Source organism: Phocoena phocoena, chromosome 21, assembly GCF_963924675.1.
Source record: "Phocoena phocoena chromosome 21, mPhoPho1.1, whole genome shotgun sequence".
In the NCBI taxonomy this organism is placed as follows: domain Eukaryota; kingdom Metazoa; phylum Chordata; class Mammalia; order Artiodactyla; family Phocoenidae; genus Phocoena; species Phocoena phocoena.
Window position 1 is genome coordinate 13,839,827 of NC_089239.1, and position 18,612 is coordinate 13,858,438.

At 54.4% G+C, this 18,612-nt stretch overlaps 1 protein-coding gene across 1 annotated transcript; it reads left to right on the plus strand.

The window, feature by feature from the left end:
* Positions 1–1,527: 1,527 nt before the first annotated feature.
* DUSP4 (dual specificity phosphatase 4) lies at positions 1,528–14,948 on the plus strand. The gene is made up of 4 exons (XM_065899909.1): positions 1,528–2,354; positions 11,995–12,140; positions 13,080–13,299; positions 13,975–14,948. The coding sequence occupies exons 1-4, from the start codon at positions 1,916–1,918 to the stop codon at positions 14,358–14,360; spliced, it is 1,191 nt and encodes a 396-aa protein (XP_065755981.1). The 5' UTR covers positions 1,528–1,915; the 3' UTR covers positions 14,361–14,948.
* The last annotated feature ends 3,664 nt before the right edge of the window (positions 14,949–18,612 follow it).

Consider the following 18,612-nt stretch of genomic DNA (forward strand, 5'->3'; position numbering starts at 1 on the left):
GGGAGTGGAGGGGTGGCCCTGGAGGCCGGAGGTGACATCTCCGGAGAGCCGCTCCGCGGGGAACAAAGGCGGAGCGGAAGGCCAACTCAGGGGAGGGAGGGACCCCGCGGGTTGCGGCCCTTGTTGCCTCTGCAGAGCCAGAGTGGAAGACTCGACCCCGCTGCCACCAAGGCCCGGAGCGAGTCCTGTAATTCCCAGCTCGCTGGTTAATTCAAACTAACAAGACTTGGCAAGATGGGCGAATACTTTTTGGCTTCTGTCGTGACCCCACCGAGGCGCGCACACACCCCCTGCCAAAAGCGGCCTCTGGGAAATGAAATGCATAAGTAAAAACGGGGGCGGGAAAAATGCGAACTGACCTGGAAAAAGCAAGGCAAAGAAACCTGAATCGGCCGTGGAGCGTATTAAATCCTTTACGCGTCAATTTCCCTGGGTCTAGCTTCGCACCAAGTGTGGACCCTAATTGTCATTTCCTGAGAAGACAATTCACACGAGTACAAGACGGGGTGAGGACTTTTCCAAAAGCCGAAAACGTCGGGGTTTTTTTCCCGCATCAGGGTTAAATAAACATCTTTGGGAAGCGTGGAAGGGAGTGGCACTCCCGCCTTACTTCTTGGGAACAACATTCCGGATTCAATTAATGCCTCCCTCCGAGTCGTAAAGCAGCAGACTCCACACCTCACTCCTATTAACTGGGCTTTGGGGCGGGAGGGTTTTCTCTTTCATCGTCTGGGTTGGGGTTTGCCCACGTTCCTCGGGAAGCTATAAAGCTGATTTAACGGTTTAAGATGAAAATCGATCAGGCTAAGGCAGAAGCTCATGGCTGAGGAATCGCAAGAGAAAAAACGGCTGGCGGGCCGAACGCACTCCGTAAGCCTGGGGCGAGGAGGGCCGGGCCGGCTGGGATGCGGTGCAGGGTTCCCCAGTCCACTTGGGTACGTGGGGGACACCTGCGAGGCTGGTAAGGGGCAAGCACGGAGGTGAAGAGGAATGAAACCTCGAAACCGAGCCCAGGCCTCCGCTAGGCCGGCTTCTCGGCTGGCGGCTTTGTTTTCCGCCCGTCGCCGCCGCCACTACCGCGGCGGGGTGCGATGGCTGCACGGCGACTCGGGTAGGGCTGGACGCGGGCCGCGGAGGCCGGGGAGAGGCGCCGCCAAGCTCCATTCACGAAGTCCGGGCGCTGCGGCTCGCCCGCGGGTCGGAGGCCTCCTCCCTCATCCTCTAGGTCTTGGTTTTATGAATGGGCCTGGCGGCGAGAGCCGCGCGCCCTGTTTACTCCGCTCTTTGTGACGTCGCGTCCCCGTGACTGGGCGCTAGCGGCCGGTACTCCATTCACGCGCCCGGGCGGGCGGAGGGGGTGGGACTAGCGGGGCGAGGGGAGTCGCGAGGGGGCGGGGAGCGAGCGCGGGGGGCGGAGCAGGGCTCGCGACCTAGAATGGAAAGAGGCGGGGCCTCGCGAGGTAGTAATGAATCTGCCCCCTCCGGGGGGAGAGCAGAGGAGCATTAATAAATCCATAAGCCGAGGAGAGGAAACTCTGGCTGGGGCAGACCGCGGAGCTCCGGCAGTTCGTGGGGAACGGCGGCCAGAGCAGCACAACGGGCAAAATACAATAGAGGCGACAACGGAAAGAAGCCCTTGGTCCTCTCCCGTAAACACACTCCCCACACCGCCACCTCCCCCTTGGCACCGTGCTGCCTGGCGCCCGAGGCCGCTCGGACTGCTATGTAACTGCGAGGCTGTGGGAGGAAGGGGACCGGGGAGAAGAGGTTCGGCCGTGGGAGCCCCTAAGGGCCAAGTTTGCGGCCACTTCTGCCCGCGCCCTCCCTTAGCCCCCGCTCGCCCCTTCCTGCAGCCCAGCTGGCCCGGGCGTCCTTCGCCTCCTCGCGTGCCCAGCAGCCGCGGTTCCTGGCGACCATGGTGACGGTGGAGGAGCTGCGGGAGATGGACTGCAGCGTGCTCAAAAGGCTGATGAACCGGGACGAGAACGGTGGCGGCGCGGGCGGCAGCGGCAGCGGCAGCCACGGCGCCCTGGGGCTGCTGAGCGGCGGCAAGTGCCTGCTGCTGGACTGCCGACCGTTCCTGGCGCACAGCGCCGGCTACATTCGAGGCTCAGTCAACGTGCGCTGCAACACCATCGTGCGGCGGCGGGCCAAGGGCTCGGTGAGCCTGGAGCAGATCCTGCCCGCGGAGGAGGAGGTCCGCGCCCGCCTGCGCTCCGGCCTCTATTCAGCCGTCATCGTCTACGACGAGCGCAGCCCGCGCGCCGAGAGCCTCCGCGAGGACAGCACCGTGTCACTGGTGGTGCAGGCGCTGCGACGCAACGCCGAGCGCACGGACATCTGCCTGCTCAAAGGTAAACGCCGGCGCCGGGCGCGAGCTGGAGGGTCGATGCGGCGGGGCTCCGCGGCCTGAGCATTAGTGGGCAGGAGAAGAAGTGCCTGGAGGGACTCGTGGCTGCGGGATCCCCCCCGCACACTCCTTTGTGCGTACTGGTGTGTGCGCGTAGTGTGCAAGGATTCTGTGTTTGTGTGCAAGCGCGAGTTCCTGAGGTCCTCAGAGACGGTGAGGGCTCCGTCACCTGAAATTCCGGACCTTTCCTGGCGATTCTGCGATTGTTTACAGCCACTAACGGTCTGGTCTTGCGGGCGAAGCGACTCAGCTTTGTTGCCCACCTTCGAGTCCAGGGAAGTGCTCCCAAGTGCCACGGTGGGGAGGTTAGGCCTGTTGGATTGGCGTGTCCGGGCCCCGCCCTGAGTCCGACCCAGAGATCCCGAGACATGGGGCAGGGGGTGAAGGAGGGTGGGCGCGGGGATGGGATGGGCCCTGCGGGAAACCAGCCCTTCCTAAACGCAAAAACGAAGATCGGCTTGCGGGCCTGATGTGGAGCGATCTGTTCTCTCCTCCCCTGCTGCCCAACTCCGAGCTCCACCTGGAGGATCGCCAACCCCTCCCGCCTCGGGCCATCCCCAGGCTCCGGAGCGGGAGGCGGGAGGTCCGAGTATCTGGGGAACGCAAGGCGGGACGGGGCCTCAAACTGCGACAAGTGCGACCTTTTGTTCAGACTCGACTCTCAGATGGCGGCGCGCGCTTAAGTGCGGAACTCTTGGGGAGGGGAGGTCTTGTCAAATGTGCAAGTCGGAAACTCCGAAAGGGCCGAGGGCTACCCAAGTACCTGGAGGGACGGGGGCGCCGACCGCACCTGCCGGGCGGCGGGCGGCGGGGAGCTGGCGGGTTGCTTGGGGCCCCTTGGGGCCGCGCAGTGCCCCTTCCTCCCGCGCCGCATTCCGCGAGTTCCTTCGCCCGCGGCGGGTCTTGGCCTCCGAAGTCCAGAGGCGTTTCGGACCCGGGCTATCAAAGAGCCACCCCTTTCCCTGTCGGCGCCCCTGGCCCCCCTCCCTCCTGCCCTGCCCTCTCTAGACCCGCTCACTGGAGAGGAAGGGAGATGGGGCGGGAGGCGCGGCGGAAACCTCTCCCCGCCGCCCCTGCCAAAAAGCACAACACTGCCCAGTGCCGGCGGGCCAGGCTTGCCCCCGTGAACAGCGGGGGACTTTGTTCTCGGCAGTTGTTTCCTGGCCATTTGACCTGTCAGCTGCTGGGGAAATGCTGCTGTTGACCTTTGGTTGAACTACTAAGGCGATTTTGCTGATTTTTCTTTCTCTACGAGGGCGGCCTTTGGCACCTCACATTAAACCAAACGCTCCTCCTTTCTCCTCCCAGTGCTTTAAGAGAAAGTGCCAGGAAGAGCCCTGCACCGGAAGGACCGCTAAGCCCGGCGAGCTGGGCGCAGGGGGCCCGGGGCCCCCGCCTGCCCTGGCGCCGAGCTGTGTCGGGAGCCACGCGGCCCCGGACCGGGTAGAGCGCCGGGCTGGGGTCCGGGCTGTTGACGCACGCCTCCTGCACTCCCTTGCATGATGCCGGCGTGCCGGCGCTCATGGGGACGAGGAGAGAAACGTCTCTGGGACCAAAGTCCTTTCGAGTGGCAGGGGCTGGACGGGGTGTTCTCCGTGCCGCGTTGACCTCGATCGCTCCTGATTTGGAGCCCATCGCGCGCCTGCCTGCGCGGGCCCTGAACACAGGACCCTTCTCGAGGTAGGGCAGACGCACGTGGGGTCTGGGTTCGTTCTGTTTTGTTTTTCTTCCTGGAAGAAATCCGGAGAGGACCGCCCTAGGGTTTCCGGGCGCGCAGACACTTAGGCCCCGCTCCCGGGGAAACAGATTTTTAAGGCTTCCGCCTCGGGCTCGTGGCACCTGCCTGGTTTCCCCGAATTCCGCCGGGAGACCCCGGAGCCAGACCTGTATGTACCGAGAGCCGCCCTGCGGACCGCCCGCCCGGCGCAAGGCAGATGCTAATGTGAAGGCTGCGTTGGACGGGCAGCCCTTGGGTAAAAAGGTAAAACGACAGTCCCCTGGCGGTTGGCGAGGTGCCTGGCCCACGGAAAAGGCGTGTTTTAAGGGCTGTTTCCTCCCGAGGCCTGCACTGCCTCCTGTTGTCTGACCTGGTGCGGGCAGGGAGGACGGCCCGCTGCCTCTCAAAGTCCGCATCCTCTGAGCCGGAAAGTGTCTAGGCCTGGACCGAGCTTCTCTCTCTCCAGGAACAGGCCCCCCGGGAGGAGCCAGGAGAGGTTCAGCTGGGTTTTTCTGAGCAAAGGGAGCCTGCCTTTGGAAGCAGCCGCCTAAAATTCACAGAGTTTGGGCTGCGGAGGGGGCTCCTTCCAGCTTGTTCTGCAGTGGTGGTAGAACTTCTTTGAGGTTAACTGGGCCCTATTCTATTCAACTTGAGTATTTTCATTTATGTGCTAAGCAGGGCGGTCTCCACACGGGTCCTGTTTCTTCTCCTTGCCTTCTACTGGGAAGGCATCCCTAATGAGGGCAGAAGGAAATGGGCGTGGCCTGCTCCCCCAGCGCTGCGGGGACGTGCCTCAGGGGGAGGACAGCCATGCCTCCTGCACTCCCATCCCTTGGAGAAGTGGAATGGCAGGAAATGTGGGCTCATGGTCAGGGGGGAGCTGGGGACGGGGAACTAAAGGGAAACGGGGAGACAAGCCCCTTAGATTATCTTTAGTAAATGCCTTAACTGATTAGGGGTTGGGTAATTTTTTTCCCACCGGAGTTGTTCCTTTATTTTGCAGCCAATGGGCCTTCCTGGGCGTCTCATTCCATGTGCAGTGGTGGGTGTGGAATAAAAGTGGTCAGACATTAAGCCAATGGAAGACTGATTGTTGGTGTCTGCCGTCCTGGAGGGAGAGTAAAAACAGCTGGGCGTTTTCAGAAGCTCTATTACCCTTCCGGGCCACAGACTATCTAATTCTACCAATTAATTGCATTTTTAAAGGCCGATTTTCCCATTTCTGCCACTTGGAGGGCAGGAAGTTGGTTACTCATTGCAGGCAGTTAATAACTAATACTACAGGCAAGAATTCATAGTTAAGAGTAAACTTTACTTTCTATCAATGAAATACTATCTGGCCTTTACATTTCCTAATATTACCCAAGGTTTGCTAAAAGCAGTAACCCAAATCACTACATTTTCTGGTCTTTAGGCTAGTAAAAGCTTCCCATTGGGATAAACTTTTTTAAGCTCATTTTATTTAAAATCCTGTAAGACATTTTTAGGGACAGTTTAGAAAGTTTAGCATTTCAGATTTTATTACAGTACACGTCTCCTTTGAAATCCCTTTCTCGCTCCTCATAGATCCTTGGAATAGGGTTTTAGACAATCGCTCCCACCCCATCCACCCTGGGTCAATAGAGAAAGACAAAAAGAGCATTTTCTTACCCTAACAGAAGTCTTCCTTTACCTCCCACAGTCTCCAAATCAATCAGTCTGTTTTGCAGAAGATGTCAGGTATAAAAACATTATCTTACTTTTCTTTCTATCTAAAATTCGTCTCAGCCCATGACCTTTGTCAGTTCTTATTCAAGTTCTGATTTAAAAGCTGTCCTGGAGCTGTTTTGAGAAACTGGGAAGATCAACTAAATACTCCAACTTCTCCTTCCAGGTTGGAAGTCACCTACCCAGTAGTCCCCAGGCCTGATCATACAGACCTGACATTATGCTTCCTGTGAAAACAGCCACTAAGGCCCGTAATGAATGCTATGGGTGGGGTTCGGGTGACTGTCTTCTGTCTTTTCTTTCTCTGTGTCCATTTGCCCTACCCATCCTCGTTTCCAGGAGGTCAGTGGCATCAAACAGCAGAGTCCTGGGGGATGCTAAGGTTGAACACCTCTTTCACCCAAAGGCAAAAGGACTGGCTTTTCTCCTTGCAAACAGGACACAATGCCCATGACAGCCAAGAATTGTTAGAAATACAAAAAAAAAAAAAAAGTAGGCCTTATAGGTAATTCCTAACCCCTAGTCGAAGGCCTTAAAGAATTGTAAGGAATGAAGCAAACCCACTACTCTTTGCATCATTTGAACTGGATGTTTCCAACCAACAAGAGCAACTAAAGACAGGGTGTAGGTGTAAATTGAGAGTGGCAATCTGATTGTCCGTAAGCCTATCACAGCTCCCTTGGGCTTCTCCTGGATGCTTACAGGAAAGGTGGGCTGTCCCCACCAAGGTGGGCTGCACAGAGAACTCAGAGAGGAGAAAGGGTGGCCTTTTTAAAGGGCCAAGAAATTCCTTGAAAAAAATCAGAACATCTGAAAGCAGATAGCTGGTTTCCTTGCTGGGAGGCAGTTCCCATCTAACAAAGAGGAAGTTGGAGAGGAAGAAATGTAGACTCAGCGGAAGGCGGCTTGCTGAACGGAGCAGATAGCACAGAAGGACTCTGGGAGGGGCTGCAAACAAGGTCCAGCCCGAGTGTGGCATCAGGTGTCAGCCCAGCTGGCCCGGGACCAAGGTCTTGACACCAAGCCCCAAGGTGAGAAGCCCATTTAGCTAAACTGGAAATGCTCAGCATTTAGAGGGGCGCTTCCTAGGTCAACACCCGCATCAAGGGAAGTTCTCAAAGCCAAGGGACCTTCGAATGTCCCCAGACTTGCCTGCTGGGCAACATTTGCCTCGTATTGATAAGCTGTCCCAAGAGAGCGAGGCCATGAGCCCTGTCTGTGAACGGGTGATATTCTGAGCGTGGAGAGGGTCACGGGGAAAACCTGGCAGCCACGTTAAGATCCGTGACCATCGTCACCACCAAGAGACAGTCTTTCCCATCACAGACCCCATTAAGAGTCCTATTATGGTGAGACGACCAGCACTACGCCAGCCTGCCCTTTCCCAAGGACTTTCTCCCACATTCACTCCCACCCCTGCATAAGCAGGAGGCCAGCCAGTTTTCAAAGCTACAGTTTCTGTGTGAGAAGATGAAAGGAGCACAGAATGGAACTGTAGATGTAGTTATTCCTCAGGGGAATCAAGTGGAAAATTATAGTCCTTTTTCCCCCGCCCCGCCCCCCCACAAGACTCTCAACTTTTAAAATGAAGTTGAGAAAATGAGAGCTTTAAGACTAGAAGGTATATTGTTAAATAAGAACGTGAGAAAAACGGGTCAAAATTAGCCAGCATGTCTGTTACAGAATTACATGCAATAGGACGTAGGAGAAAACCAGGTGGGAATTCATTGGCGTTTGTGCTGTGAAAATGTGTTCAGAAGATGGAAATATCGGTCTTGAGGCACCTGCTGTCGGTTTGTAGTTTGCAAATGAGTAGTTTGTGGATGTTCAGGATCACAGAATGTTGGAACTTAGAGATGATACGGTCTGGAATCCTTACACTTTGAGGGTGGAAAACAGGACTTAGAGGGAATGTGTTAGCTGGGCTTCCACAGTCGGAGCTGGGACGCGTCCACACCTGTCTGCTTTGTCTACCCTGTACATCTGCAGGGCTCACGGGGTAGAGCGCTCCCCTCCGGGTCTACAGTGGCAATAAGCTTTCCCTCTCGTGAGTTTTGGATAAAACTTGGAGATCTAAACCTAGCTCTTACTGGAAGGGCCGAGGCTCTGGTACCTGCACAGATGTGGGCTGGGAAGGGAGGCACAGAGGAGAGGGGCCTGGGGGCAGTCTTCTTCAATCCCACCCACCCTAAGAAATTCAGTTTCATTTCTGCCACGACCCAGTATAGAGCTACTCTATATTCTTCGAGATGATTTGAAATTTTTTTTGAAGTGAAATGATCCGTGTGCTTATTACGTAATTTGAGCTCTTAAAATACATTTTTTCCCAAGAGATGTAAGACGTGAGCGGTACCCTCCAGTAAGCTCATCACCTGGCCAGGTGTCTGTAGCCCCACACTGACGGGGCTAATGCCACACTCGGGCTGGAGTCAAGGTGGTGTGTGGGGGAAGAAGAGCCAGCAAGTGGCTTTAGCTGAAGTCCCTGTGACGGGGACCGTCACTCTGAAAGCACAATGCCATGAAATTACACGCTCTGTAAATGCAGCGCGTTCAAGGAGCTTCTATTCTATTTCGTGAAATAGAAAAACGCTGGTCACGACTCCTCCATGACTACCTGGAAAAGCACCGGAAAGAAGCACTTTGGTGAAGTGTCAGCAGTGCTCTGTTCACATCCCTTCTGTTTCTGCGTGAAAACTCTTTCTTCGCGTGATGAACCCAGCAGGCAAGGCCCCTAGAGAAGGCCCACCGGGGAGGCAGCGGTGGGCAAGCGGCAGGGTGGGCTCCTGACGGCCAGCTTCAAAGGGGCTTTCAGGCCCCTTCTGTGGACTGAACGCTGGTCCCGCCCTGACCTGGGGGCTGCCCTGAACCTCCGTTTCCTCTTCTGTAAAACGGGGGCTTGTCACGCCTTCCTCTAGGGCTACTGGTTGGATACCTGTGTGGGAAGAGCCTGACACATAATGAACACTTCCTTTCAAGAGGGTCTGTCATTTTTATGAACACGCATGGGATACCTGGAGGTGGCTTCCTGGCGTGTGGCCTTGTGAGTGGGTGTGGACTTAGGCCCCTGACCTGCGCTCCTGTGTCTGCACTGCCTCGCCTGCGAGCCCCAGGCCCACCAGGGCGCGTCCAGCTCGTCCAAGGGCCTGGCCTCAGTGGACAGAAGGACATCCTGTGGTGATGGCCCTTGTAACTACCAGCCACAGACCGCCCCCGAAGCTAGCAACGGCTCGGGAGGGAGAACCTTTCCACTGCTGCCACCGAGGGACGCGGCCCTCACCTTGTTCCTGTCCCTTGAACAAGTCTGCTTCTTCACTTGGTTCCTTTCTGCCTGTTCTCTGAAAACCCCCCAGAGGGAACAGACTTTTCAGTCATCGTGTTTTCCCACTTTGTTGTAATGGCACCTTTTCCTGACCGCTGCTGTCTCTCTGTCCTGTTATGAGCAGCCTAGGGGTGACGACAGACAGCCCCCCTCAGGCCGGGTCTGGCCTCTGGGCCACCTGCACCCTCCCCCGCACACCACACCCCCAGGGTCAGCCGCAGGCTCGGGGCCCTCCCTGCCCCGGATTGATTGATGGTTGACCCTGGGAGGTAGCAGATGTCCCTGACTGGGCAGGGCACTCAGGGCTCAGGAAGTGCCCAGCACCTGTTCTTCTGCTGTCTTAATTACCAGCTCTCAAGATGCCTACTGGAAAAAATAAGTAAAGCCCAGGAGGAGAAGGCTGTCCAGGGTCTGAGAAGTTGCCAGGAAAGCCAAAGTCACCTGTAGGTACCAAAAAAGAAAACCTTCATTGAGCTTCTCCCCGAGGCCCGGTGCAGTGCATTGGCCGTTCCAGTCAGCCCTCACAGGAGACTCCTGGCCTTGGAAGCTTCATCACATTTTACAGATGAGGAGGAGGCTCAGAGAGGTTCATTGACGGCCCCAAGGCTGCACAGCCGATGATTCAACCCAGACCTGTGAGTCTGAATGCAGAGGCGAGGCTCTTCAGGACTTCAGTCTGGTGCCCTGTCGTGTACCTTCTCAGCAGCGAGAACATTCTTCCCACCACTCTGAGGTTCCTTAGCTCCTGCTGCCCTCAGGCCTGCTCTTCCTCCGTGACCTTGGAGCCGGGCCCTGGCCCTCCTGTGACTGTTGGCCTGCCTGTCTAGCTGATGAGCTTTTGGAGGGCACCACTCATGCCTTGCATCTCTTTGAAAAAAATGTATTTTACTAGCTCAAAGTATGTAATAAAGACACGGATCATCTTGCTTAAAAAATTTCAAATCCTGGGCTTCCCTGGTGGCACAGTGGTTGAGAGTCCGCCTGCCGATGCAGGGGACACGGGTTCGTGCCCCGGTCCAGGAAGATCCCACATGGCATGGAGCGGCTGGGCCCATGAGCCATGGCCGCTGAGCCTGCGCGTCTGGAGCCTGTGCTCCGCAATGGGAGAGGCCACAACAGTGAGAGGCCCGCATAATGCAAAAAAAAAAAAAAATTTCAAATCCTGTAGAAGTCTCTAGAATAACAAGTGATGGCTTTTCATATAGATGATCAACCTCCGTTGGTTGAGTGACCCATTTCTCCTTCCGCTTTCTCCAAAGGGCAGCATCTCCCGAAGTCTCCCATCCCAGGGACTTCAGCTAGAGGCACTTGCTGGCTTTTCTTCCCGCACACACCGCACTTGGGGCAGCGGTGTTTACAGCTTTATAGGGCAAGGGGACAGATGGGGGTGATAACGGGAGGGAGGCCGCTCCTGCAATGAAAAGTCCACTGAGGCCACCAGCACATCTGAAGGCGGGCAGTACTGGCCCCTCTAGCAGGTTTTCCCTCCAGGGAGGCTGGTCATTATGACTCAGCGGGAGCCAGGGCCTGGGACCAGAGAAATATCCATTTATAGCCTGAGGGAGGGAGTGGGGGAAATAGGAGGCCTCCAGTCAGAGAGGAAAAAATGTCTGCCCTGTTTCTGGAAGCCTTAATGATGTGGCAAACATAATTTTCTTTCCTCTCCAAAGCGGAAGTTTCTAGGGTTGGGATTCAGGGCAAGTAATTGACTAACCGTCACATGTTGGAAAATTGCTTTGCACAGTGGTGATCTGGAACAGTGGCACCCACCCTCTCACTTAGTCATAAAGACGTAACGGGCTAGCTGCCTACGTGACCATCAGTTGAGTGGTGGTTCCAGAACCCGCAGACCCTACTGAATTCATTTATAATCCATTTTTGGTCCAACAGAAACTGCAAAAATAAAAATACAAGCAGGGCCAAACCTTGACAATAGATGGTAAGTGTCCCGCAAAGGGAAGTCCCAGAGATCACAAGAAAATCAGAGATACAGGTTGAATGTCTCTCTTCTTGGTGTGTTTCACTGCCTGCCTCTACCTGAATCTCTGCCCGCATCTCTGCCCACGTCCGCCCGGCCAGCCAGCCCTTTCCTGAATGGCACTGACACTATTGCAGAGAAGTTGGCCGTTTCTCTCTTTTTACTTAAACGACCTTCCTTCCCTGGAAGACGACCCCACAGAGAACCATTCCAGGGCTTAGCAACTCTCAGGTCAGGAAATCCTCCCTTGCCCCAAACCTGTATGTAGCAAGAGGGATTTATTTAGATTTAAGCCCGTTTGCTCTCATTTTGGCCCCATGTCCATGGAACAGCTGTTCATGGGGCCGTGCAGTTGGCATCTGTTCTGTTGCTGAGATCCAGAAGGGCCGATGCCAGGGTAATAGTTTTTTATTCTCTCCCACATTGGAGAACCTCTCTAAAAGAAGGCCTGTAGTTGGGGGATGACAGACATTTTTGTAGGGCCCAGGGGCCAGCTGAAGTGCTCATGGAAACCCCCAGTGGCTATTCCCTCTTTCTTTGTCATCACTGTAAAGAAATTATCCCTTCTTCATCTCCCCTGCACATCCTCCTTTGTGTATCTGCATCCCAATCCGAAGTCTTGTCCCTAAAGCTTTCATTCCCGCTTTCAGGATGCAGTCTTGGCCGAATGTAATCTCTGCATCCCGGGGAAAAAGGGCTCCATAGCCATTCTCTCTGGGCCCACAGCGCCACCCAGTGTCAAATGTAGGTACAACCAGCCGCAGCTTTCCAACAGCTCTCCCCCATCGGGTAGGATTCAAGTTCTTTGTGGTTTCCTGCTGGCTCAGCGACCCCATTAACCTGAATATCTTTCTACTTTACAGGTGGCTATGAGAGGTTTTCCTCCGAGTACCCGGAATTCTGTTCCAAAACCAAGGCCCTGGCCGCCATCCCACCTGCTGTGCCCCCAAGCACGGCCGAGTCCTTGGACCTGGGCTGCAGCTCCTGCGGCACCCCACTGCACGACCAGGTGCGAAGAGGACTGCTTGTCAAAGGCTTTGGACGCGGTGCCTCAATGTGGGGAGAATGTGTTGAGTATCGGGGTGTGATGTTATGTGGAGTCCACTATTCCTTGGACGTCTTCCCCTTCCCTCTCTTATTACCCTCACCTAAGAAAAGAATATAAACACATATGTCCCTGACTTAGCCTCTAGAGTTCTGTGCAGACAAGCAAGGAAGGAGGCCAGAAGCATGTGGACTGCCCGATTCAAAACAGTTCGGCTGTCCGCCCCCCATACAAGTTAATTGTAAATGCTAAATGAACATAAATGATCAACCAACCCTTCTCCCAAGAAAACCAGCTTATGCCACTACATTTCATACAAGCCCACCTCTTCCAGCCCTTTCCTTTAGATGGAAATGGAGTGAATTTGTGGGGTCCAGCAACTCTGCTCCCCAAATCCGAGATCACTTGTGTTGATCTGACTCAGAAAAGTGTCATTAGTGAAGCCAGCGTTACCTCATTTTGCCAGGATGCCTCCTCTTGTGTGTGAGGTGGACATGGCGTCTGCTTTTCGTCTGCCAAGTGAAGGCGTATCCAGCCGAATAAGTGCCTAAGCCGCGTAGCTCTGTGGTAGCGGGTGTAAGCTCTTCGCGTCACAAACAGTGGGGCACGGCCAGCTTCATCTGTCACGGCGGAAGTGGTCTGCCTGAACCAGCAGGTGGGGCCCAGAGTAGAGCAGAGCAGAAAGGCCAGAGCCCATCGCTCCCTGCCGGGGCCCGAGCGGCACACGGGAAACCTGGAGGGGCCGGGTCCATGGGCTGTGTCCCCAGGGCCCGTGAAAGCCCACCTGAGACTGGCTTCCCTCTCCCCACCCCACACGTCCCAGCCCCATGCCCAGTTGCCTTTCACTTAACGACGTTTGCCGGTGGGGGGCGGGGGGCGCTTTGTTTTCCCTCTCTGGTGCAGGGGGGTCCCGTGGAGATCCTTCCCTTCCTCTACCTCGGCAGCGCCTATCACGCAGCCCGGCGAGACATGCTGGACGCCCTGGGGATCACAGCCTTGCTGAACGTCTCCTCTGACTGCCCGAACCACTTTGAAGGACATTACCAGTACAAGTGCATCCCGGTGGAGGACAGCCACAAGGCCGACATCAGCTCCTGGTTCATGGTGGCCATCGAGTACATCGGTAGGCTGGCTCCGGCCAGGGTGCTGGGTCCTCCCAGGCCAGGGTGCTGGGCCCAGGTCTGGCGGAGGGAGGACGGGAGGGAAGAGGGAACCACGTGTAGCTGGTGTGTGGAAGGAGGGACTTAGGAAGGGCCATATCCGGGGGCGGGGGGCTGCCTGTTTCCCCTCTTCCTCAGTAGGAAGGCTTGCCCGTGGGGTGTTGTGCAGGCCCTGGATAGTCTGACGGACCTAGGCAAACAGCAGGTGCTGTTAGCTTACAGAGTCAAGGACCTTTTCCTTGGATGTCCCCAGGTGCCGAGAGGATAAGACTCTGGGGATGGGGAGGGAGACAAAGGGAGGATTGGGTCATTGTTTTTGTTCCTGCAAATGAAAACTCTGCCGTGTGTGCGGGGATTGCTCCAGCTTCAGCTGGCGTATTTCCTAAGCGTAGTACATTTGTTTGAGTAATTCTCCGAAATACTCTAGCGGGGGTGGAACTCTAGAGGCCCTCCCCCCGTGGGTTTCCTCCCTGTGCGGCCTCAGCCTGGGAGGCGCTGTTCCTTCAGGGGTTCAGCCGCAGGCCCCCCTCTTCTCCAGTCCTCCCCGCACCCTCGTCCCGGCTGAGGCCGCCTGCAGCCGCCTTCCGGGAACGATGGGGACCTGGGCGCCGCTAACGGCGCGCCGCTCTCTGCCCCAGATGCGGTGAAGGACTGCCGCGGGCGCGTGCTGGTGCACTGCCAGGCCGGCATCTCGCGCTCGGCCACCATCTGCCTGGCCTACCTGATGATGAAGAAGCGCGTGAGGCTCGAGGAGGCCTTCGAGTTCGTGAAGCAGCGGCGGAGCATCATCTCGCCCAACTTCAGCTTCATGGGGCAGCTGCTGCAGTTCGAGTCGCAGGTGCTGGCCACGTCCTGCGCGGTGGAGGCCGCCAGCCCGTCGGGGCCGCTGCGCGAGCGGGGCAAGGCCACTCCCACCCCTACGTCGCAGTTCGTCTTCAGCTTCCCGGTCTCCGTCGGGGGGCACCCGGCGCCCAGCAGCCTGCCCTATCTGCACAGCCCCATCACCACCTCCCCCAGCTGTTAGAGCCTCTCGAATCCTCCCTCCCCTACACCCATCGGCTCTCAGCACGGGTTGGGTGGCGCCCTGTGCGGGCAGCAGGTCGGGACTGGCCCGCAGGGGGCGACAGAGCTCCTTCCATCCATCTCTCTTTGGCCAACCGGGGGGCCAGCTAGAATGGCAATAAGGACTTCGAACACATATTTAACGCAAACAAACACAACACTCCAACTTAGAGCAATAATGTCTTCCTCGGCAGGCAGGGAAGACCTGGGTTTTGGTTTGTGCGTCAGTTTTACTTTTCAGATAGGAATTTCTTACCTCATTTTTTTCAGCAGTAAGGCTTGAAGTTAGGAAACCCGCAGATCCTGGCAAATGTGCCCACCCAGTTCTGTTGAGGGGGAGGGGAAGGGAGGGAGGGGAGGGAAAGGGACAAGATAAAAACAGGTTCGCCAGAAGTGCCTGGTTCTGTGTGCTCGGTCCTTTTGTTGTTGTTGTAGTTACAGGATTTTTTTTTTTTTTAAAGAAATCTTTTAGGACATGGTTTTCCTTTCTAAGTCACCACCAACAGGTGAATAATTATGCTTAATAATAAATAAAAGTATTTATTAAGAATTTCCTTAGAGTATGTAAGTACAAAGAGTCTAGTGATGGTGAATTTAGAATATATTTATGTTAACGTGGATCAGCAGAGCACAATAGCATGCAGACGTCAAAGCAGTTAGGAAGTAAGTGGTGTGTACAAGTTCGCATGATCAGCTTGCGTTTGTTACCGCTGAGAAGGAGTCAGGGTGGGGTGGGAGGAGGAAGAAAGGAAGGGACTACTTTTTCATTACAGCCTCCCTCGGTATCTGCCGGGGATTGGTTCCAGCACCCCTTCCCTCCATCGCGGATACCCAAATCCGTGGATGCGTAAATCCGCTGATTCTTGCATCCGCGGATACTGCGTCCGCGCATACTGCATCCGCGAATACGGAGCGTGGAGCGCACTTGGTTCTTGGGCACATGGGCCACTGAAGCGATTTGAAACCACAACAATACAACCGTTTCTGGTGATCAATAACTCACTGTGGCGGTGGAAGCATTTTTCTCATAGACCTGCCTGAGAACTTGTATATCATCTGTGATAAATGCCATATCATATAAGGTGCTCGTAAAAAAAATTGGGCGCAATTCAGCTTTTCCTGCAGTGAATCATTTGGCAAGGCCATTGGGGGAACCCAGCTAAGAGAGATAGACCCGAAATGGATCCTTTTGGAAGTGGAAGCACCATCTTTTTTCTCTTTTACATAAATCAAGAGTTTTTAATTTTAGGGGGTTTGCTTGGAATGAAGTACACCAACAAATTCTTGGGTTCTTAAAATTCGTGGTGTCGGTGAATATTTTTAAAGTGAATAGGTGAATAAAAAGAAGGGAGTGGACACCCCATTTCAGGTCCCTTGGAAGTCTAGGACAGCAAGAGAGAGTGAGTGAAGAGTCGGGCAGACTCTGTGGGGGAGCTGGCTGCTTGGCTTCTGTGACAGGCATCCAGGGCACTTGTGTGCCATCTTAGAATCCTTTCTTGGGATAGTGCCATTTTCAGGGCCCTTTCCAGATGGAGGAATGGCTTTTGGAGAAAGAAGGAGATGGGTTGGGCTTGGGGGGAGGGAGGACGGGACAAACCACGTGTTATTTAATTTGTAGTATCGTGGAACAGTGTTGTTACCCAGTACCAGGTTAGAGGTAATTCCAAACTTGTCTAGAAGCGAGAGCATGCTTTTTGGTTTTGTTTTTTGGGTTCTTTTTAGTCTTCTGAGGATCTAAGTGATGCACATTCCTGCTCACCCATAGATAACTTCAAGCCTCAAGGTTGGAATAGTGTTGGAATGCTCCTTCTTAGCCCCGCATCCCAGACAGGACCAGGTTCCTTACATTTCCTTCCACAAACATGAGCCTGTGTTGGCATCATTTGTCCTGCCTTTCCCAAGCCCTGTCTGAAAAAGCATGGGTTCCCACATGCAGATAGGCCTGCAGGAGGGACTGCTTGAGAGAGGAGGGAAAGTAGCTTTTTACAGAATGAGTGTACATTGGCCAAAACTTGTGTATCCTGCTTTCCCAGACTGGATCCCAACCACACGGTCGGAACCCAGGACCTGCGCCAGACAGGTCTTTTCCCTGCTTTCCAATTCAAGTCTTCTGTCACAGCGTCAAACCACTATTTATAAAGCCATTTTCTTTGTACACAATAGCAGCCCCAAAACTCTTAGAAATCAAATAGGAAATTGGCTTGATTGGAAACAGGGACTTGGGTCACTATTCCCCCATCAGAAGCCTCTTTGATGACTTGGAATAGCTGTAGTGAAGACAGCACCGCAGGGTCTGTCCAAATGGCCAGTGGGTTTCAACAGGTGTCTCCCCATGGAGTGATTTCTGGTGACGCGAAACATGTGTCATGGGTGGAAAGCATTGCCACTTACACCGAAGATCAACTGTGCCATTGACAAAGGCAGTAGGCACTCTGGATCTTCCGTAGAGACTGGAGAATGCTGCCGGTTCCCTCCCGGCATCTCTGTGTGACCCAAGTGTGTTCGTGGAGCTTTCCCCGAGCAGTATTCGGCTGAAGCCGCCTGTGAGCCGGTGGCCGGGAGCTCCCAGCCTCAGTCGTGGCCTCCTGAGACCATTTTCCTCAGTTACCCATCCTAGCCCGATTCCAGAGAGTTACCCAAAAGGGTGGGAAGCCATGAGAAAAAATGTAGAATCCACGGGAAGATGGGCAGAGGGAGGTGGGACGGGTGATTCAAATGTGAGGGGAAGGGGCTGTGAGATTGGAGGGGCCGCCAAGCCTTTAGTTGGTAAAGTGGTTCGCCCTGGCTGCCCGTCAGCCTCAGCTGGGGAGCTTTGAAACCCTGCTACCGGGCGATCCCAGACCAAGTACAGCAGGATTTCTGGAGGAGGGACCCAGGCATCAGTAGGTTTCAAAGCTCCCCAGGTGCTTTCCGTGGGTAACCAAGTTTGGGAAGCTACTTTCTGGATGGCAAGGTGCTCTTGGAGCCTGGGTCTTGATAACACGGAGCTGGCTTGTCTGGCAGAAGCCACAGCCAGGGGTTTGTCACTAGTTCAGTGTGGTCTCATGGTCAGTCCCCTCAGCTCTGCTGAGGGGCAAGATGGTTTCTGTCAGGAGCTCAGGGGCCCCGTGACCTCCTGAACGAGGGGCCCTTTCAGGCCCCTTGAAAGCCAGCTGATGTGCAGAGCCTTGTTAGGAAACCGAATACAGTGTCTGGATGTCGATGTTCTTCCCTGAAAGTTCCCCTGTCTGTCGAGAAGGATGGAGAGTGCCACCTCTTTGAAGAGGACCCTGCCCTCCCTTAGAGTTTATGAGTCCTAGGAGAAAGAGGCTTCTTCAAGACAGAGCAATGCAATACTTGTAACTTCTGTAAATAGCCCCATCTTTCAGAGTGATGTCATTTCTACATTTGATATGCTTGTTTTTCTGTAGGATGTATATAGTCTAGGGGATTTTTTGTTTGGTTTTGTTTTTTAGATAAGTCAAACATGTCAGTTTTTATTTATTGCTTGAAAAAAAGATCATTTGAAGAAAAATAAATACATTTTCAACCACCTCTGGCTTGGTTTATCCTTTCCTGAAAAATTGTGCTGATATCATGGCTTGGAAGATCTGGGTCATTTGATAATCTTGTGCACTGTGTACCGTCTCCCGTGGAGACAGGCTGGTCAGATCTGTGAGCTCCCTAAACACCACTCAAGGAAGGTGACAGGAGAAGGCAGATAGGAATCTCAAGAACCTGATTTCTCTAGTCAGAGAGACAGGACGAAGTGAAGGATAAGAGACAGATGTCCTTCATCTGAGAGTCTCCTTTGTGCCAAGTACAGGATGGAGTGATAAGGATGGTTCCCAGGTGGGAGAAGTCAATCTTAAACAGCCTAAAGCACAAGTGACTAGGGCTATAACCAAAGACTATACAAGGAGTTACCACACCCTTCCCCATCAATAACAAGGGGGTCCATCCTGGCTCACAGAATCTTAGGAAGTTTTACGGACCTCATGTTCTCTCATACCCTGTAGCATGGAAATAGCAATATGCTTCCAGACAGAAGAAATACATGGATGAAGATGATATGTCAGTGGTTCCCCAATGCTGATCTGGGCGTTGCTTCTATCAGATTCCATTGGTACAAATTTCCCAAATTGTAAACCAAAATCATATTAGTAAACATGTATGTCCACTGTGTCATTGTTATTTAACATTATTTTAGAAGCACTGGCCAATGCAATTAGCAA

Bases quoted from the DNA above. Each gene is read 5' to 3' on its own strand.
- DUSP4 (XM_065899909.1), top strand. From the start codon at position 1,916: ATGGTGACGGTGGAGGAGCTGCGGGAGATGGACTGCAGCGTGCTCAAA. The intron at 2,355-11,994 runs GTAAACGCCGGC...TCTACTTTACAG, and splicing joins GGACATCTGCCTGCTCAAAG to GTGGCTATGAGAGGTTTTCC. The intron at 13,300-13,974 runs GTAGGCTGGCTC...TCTCTGCCCCAG, and splicing joins GGTGGCCATCGAGTACATCG to ATGCGGTGAAGGACTGCCGC.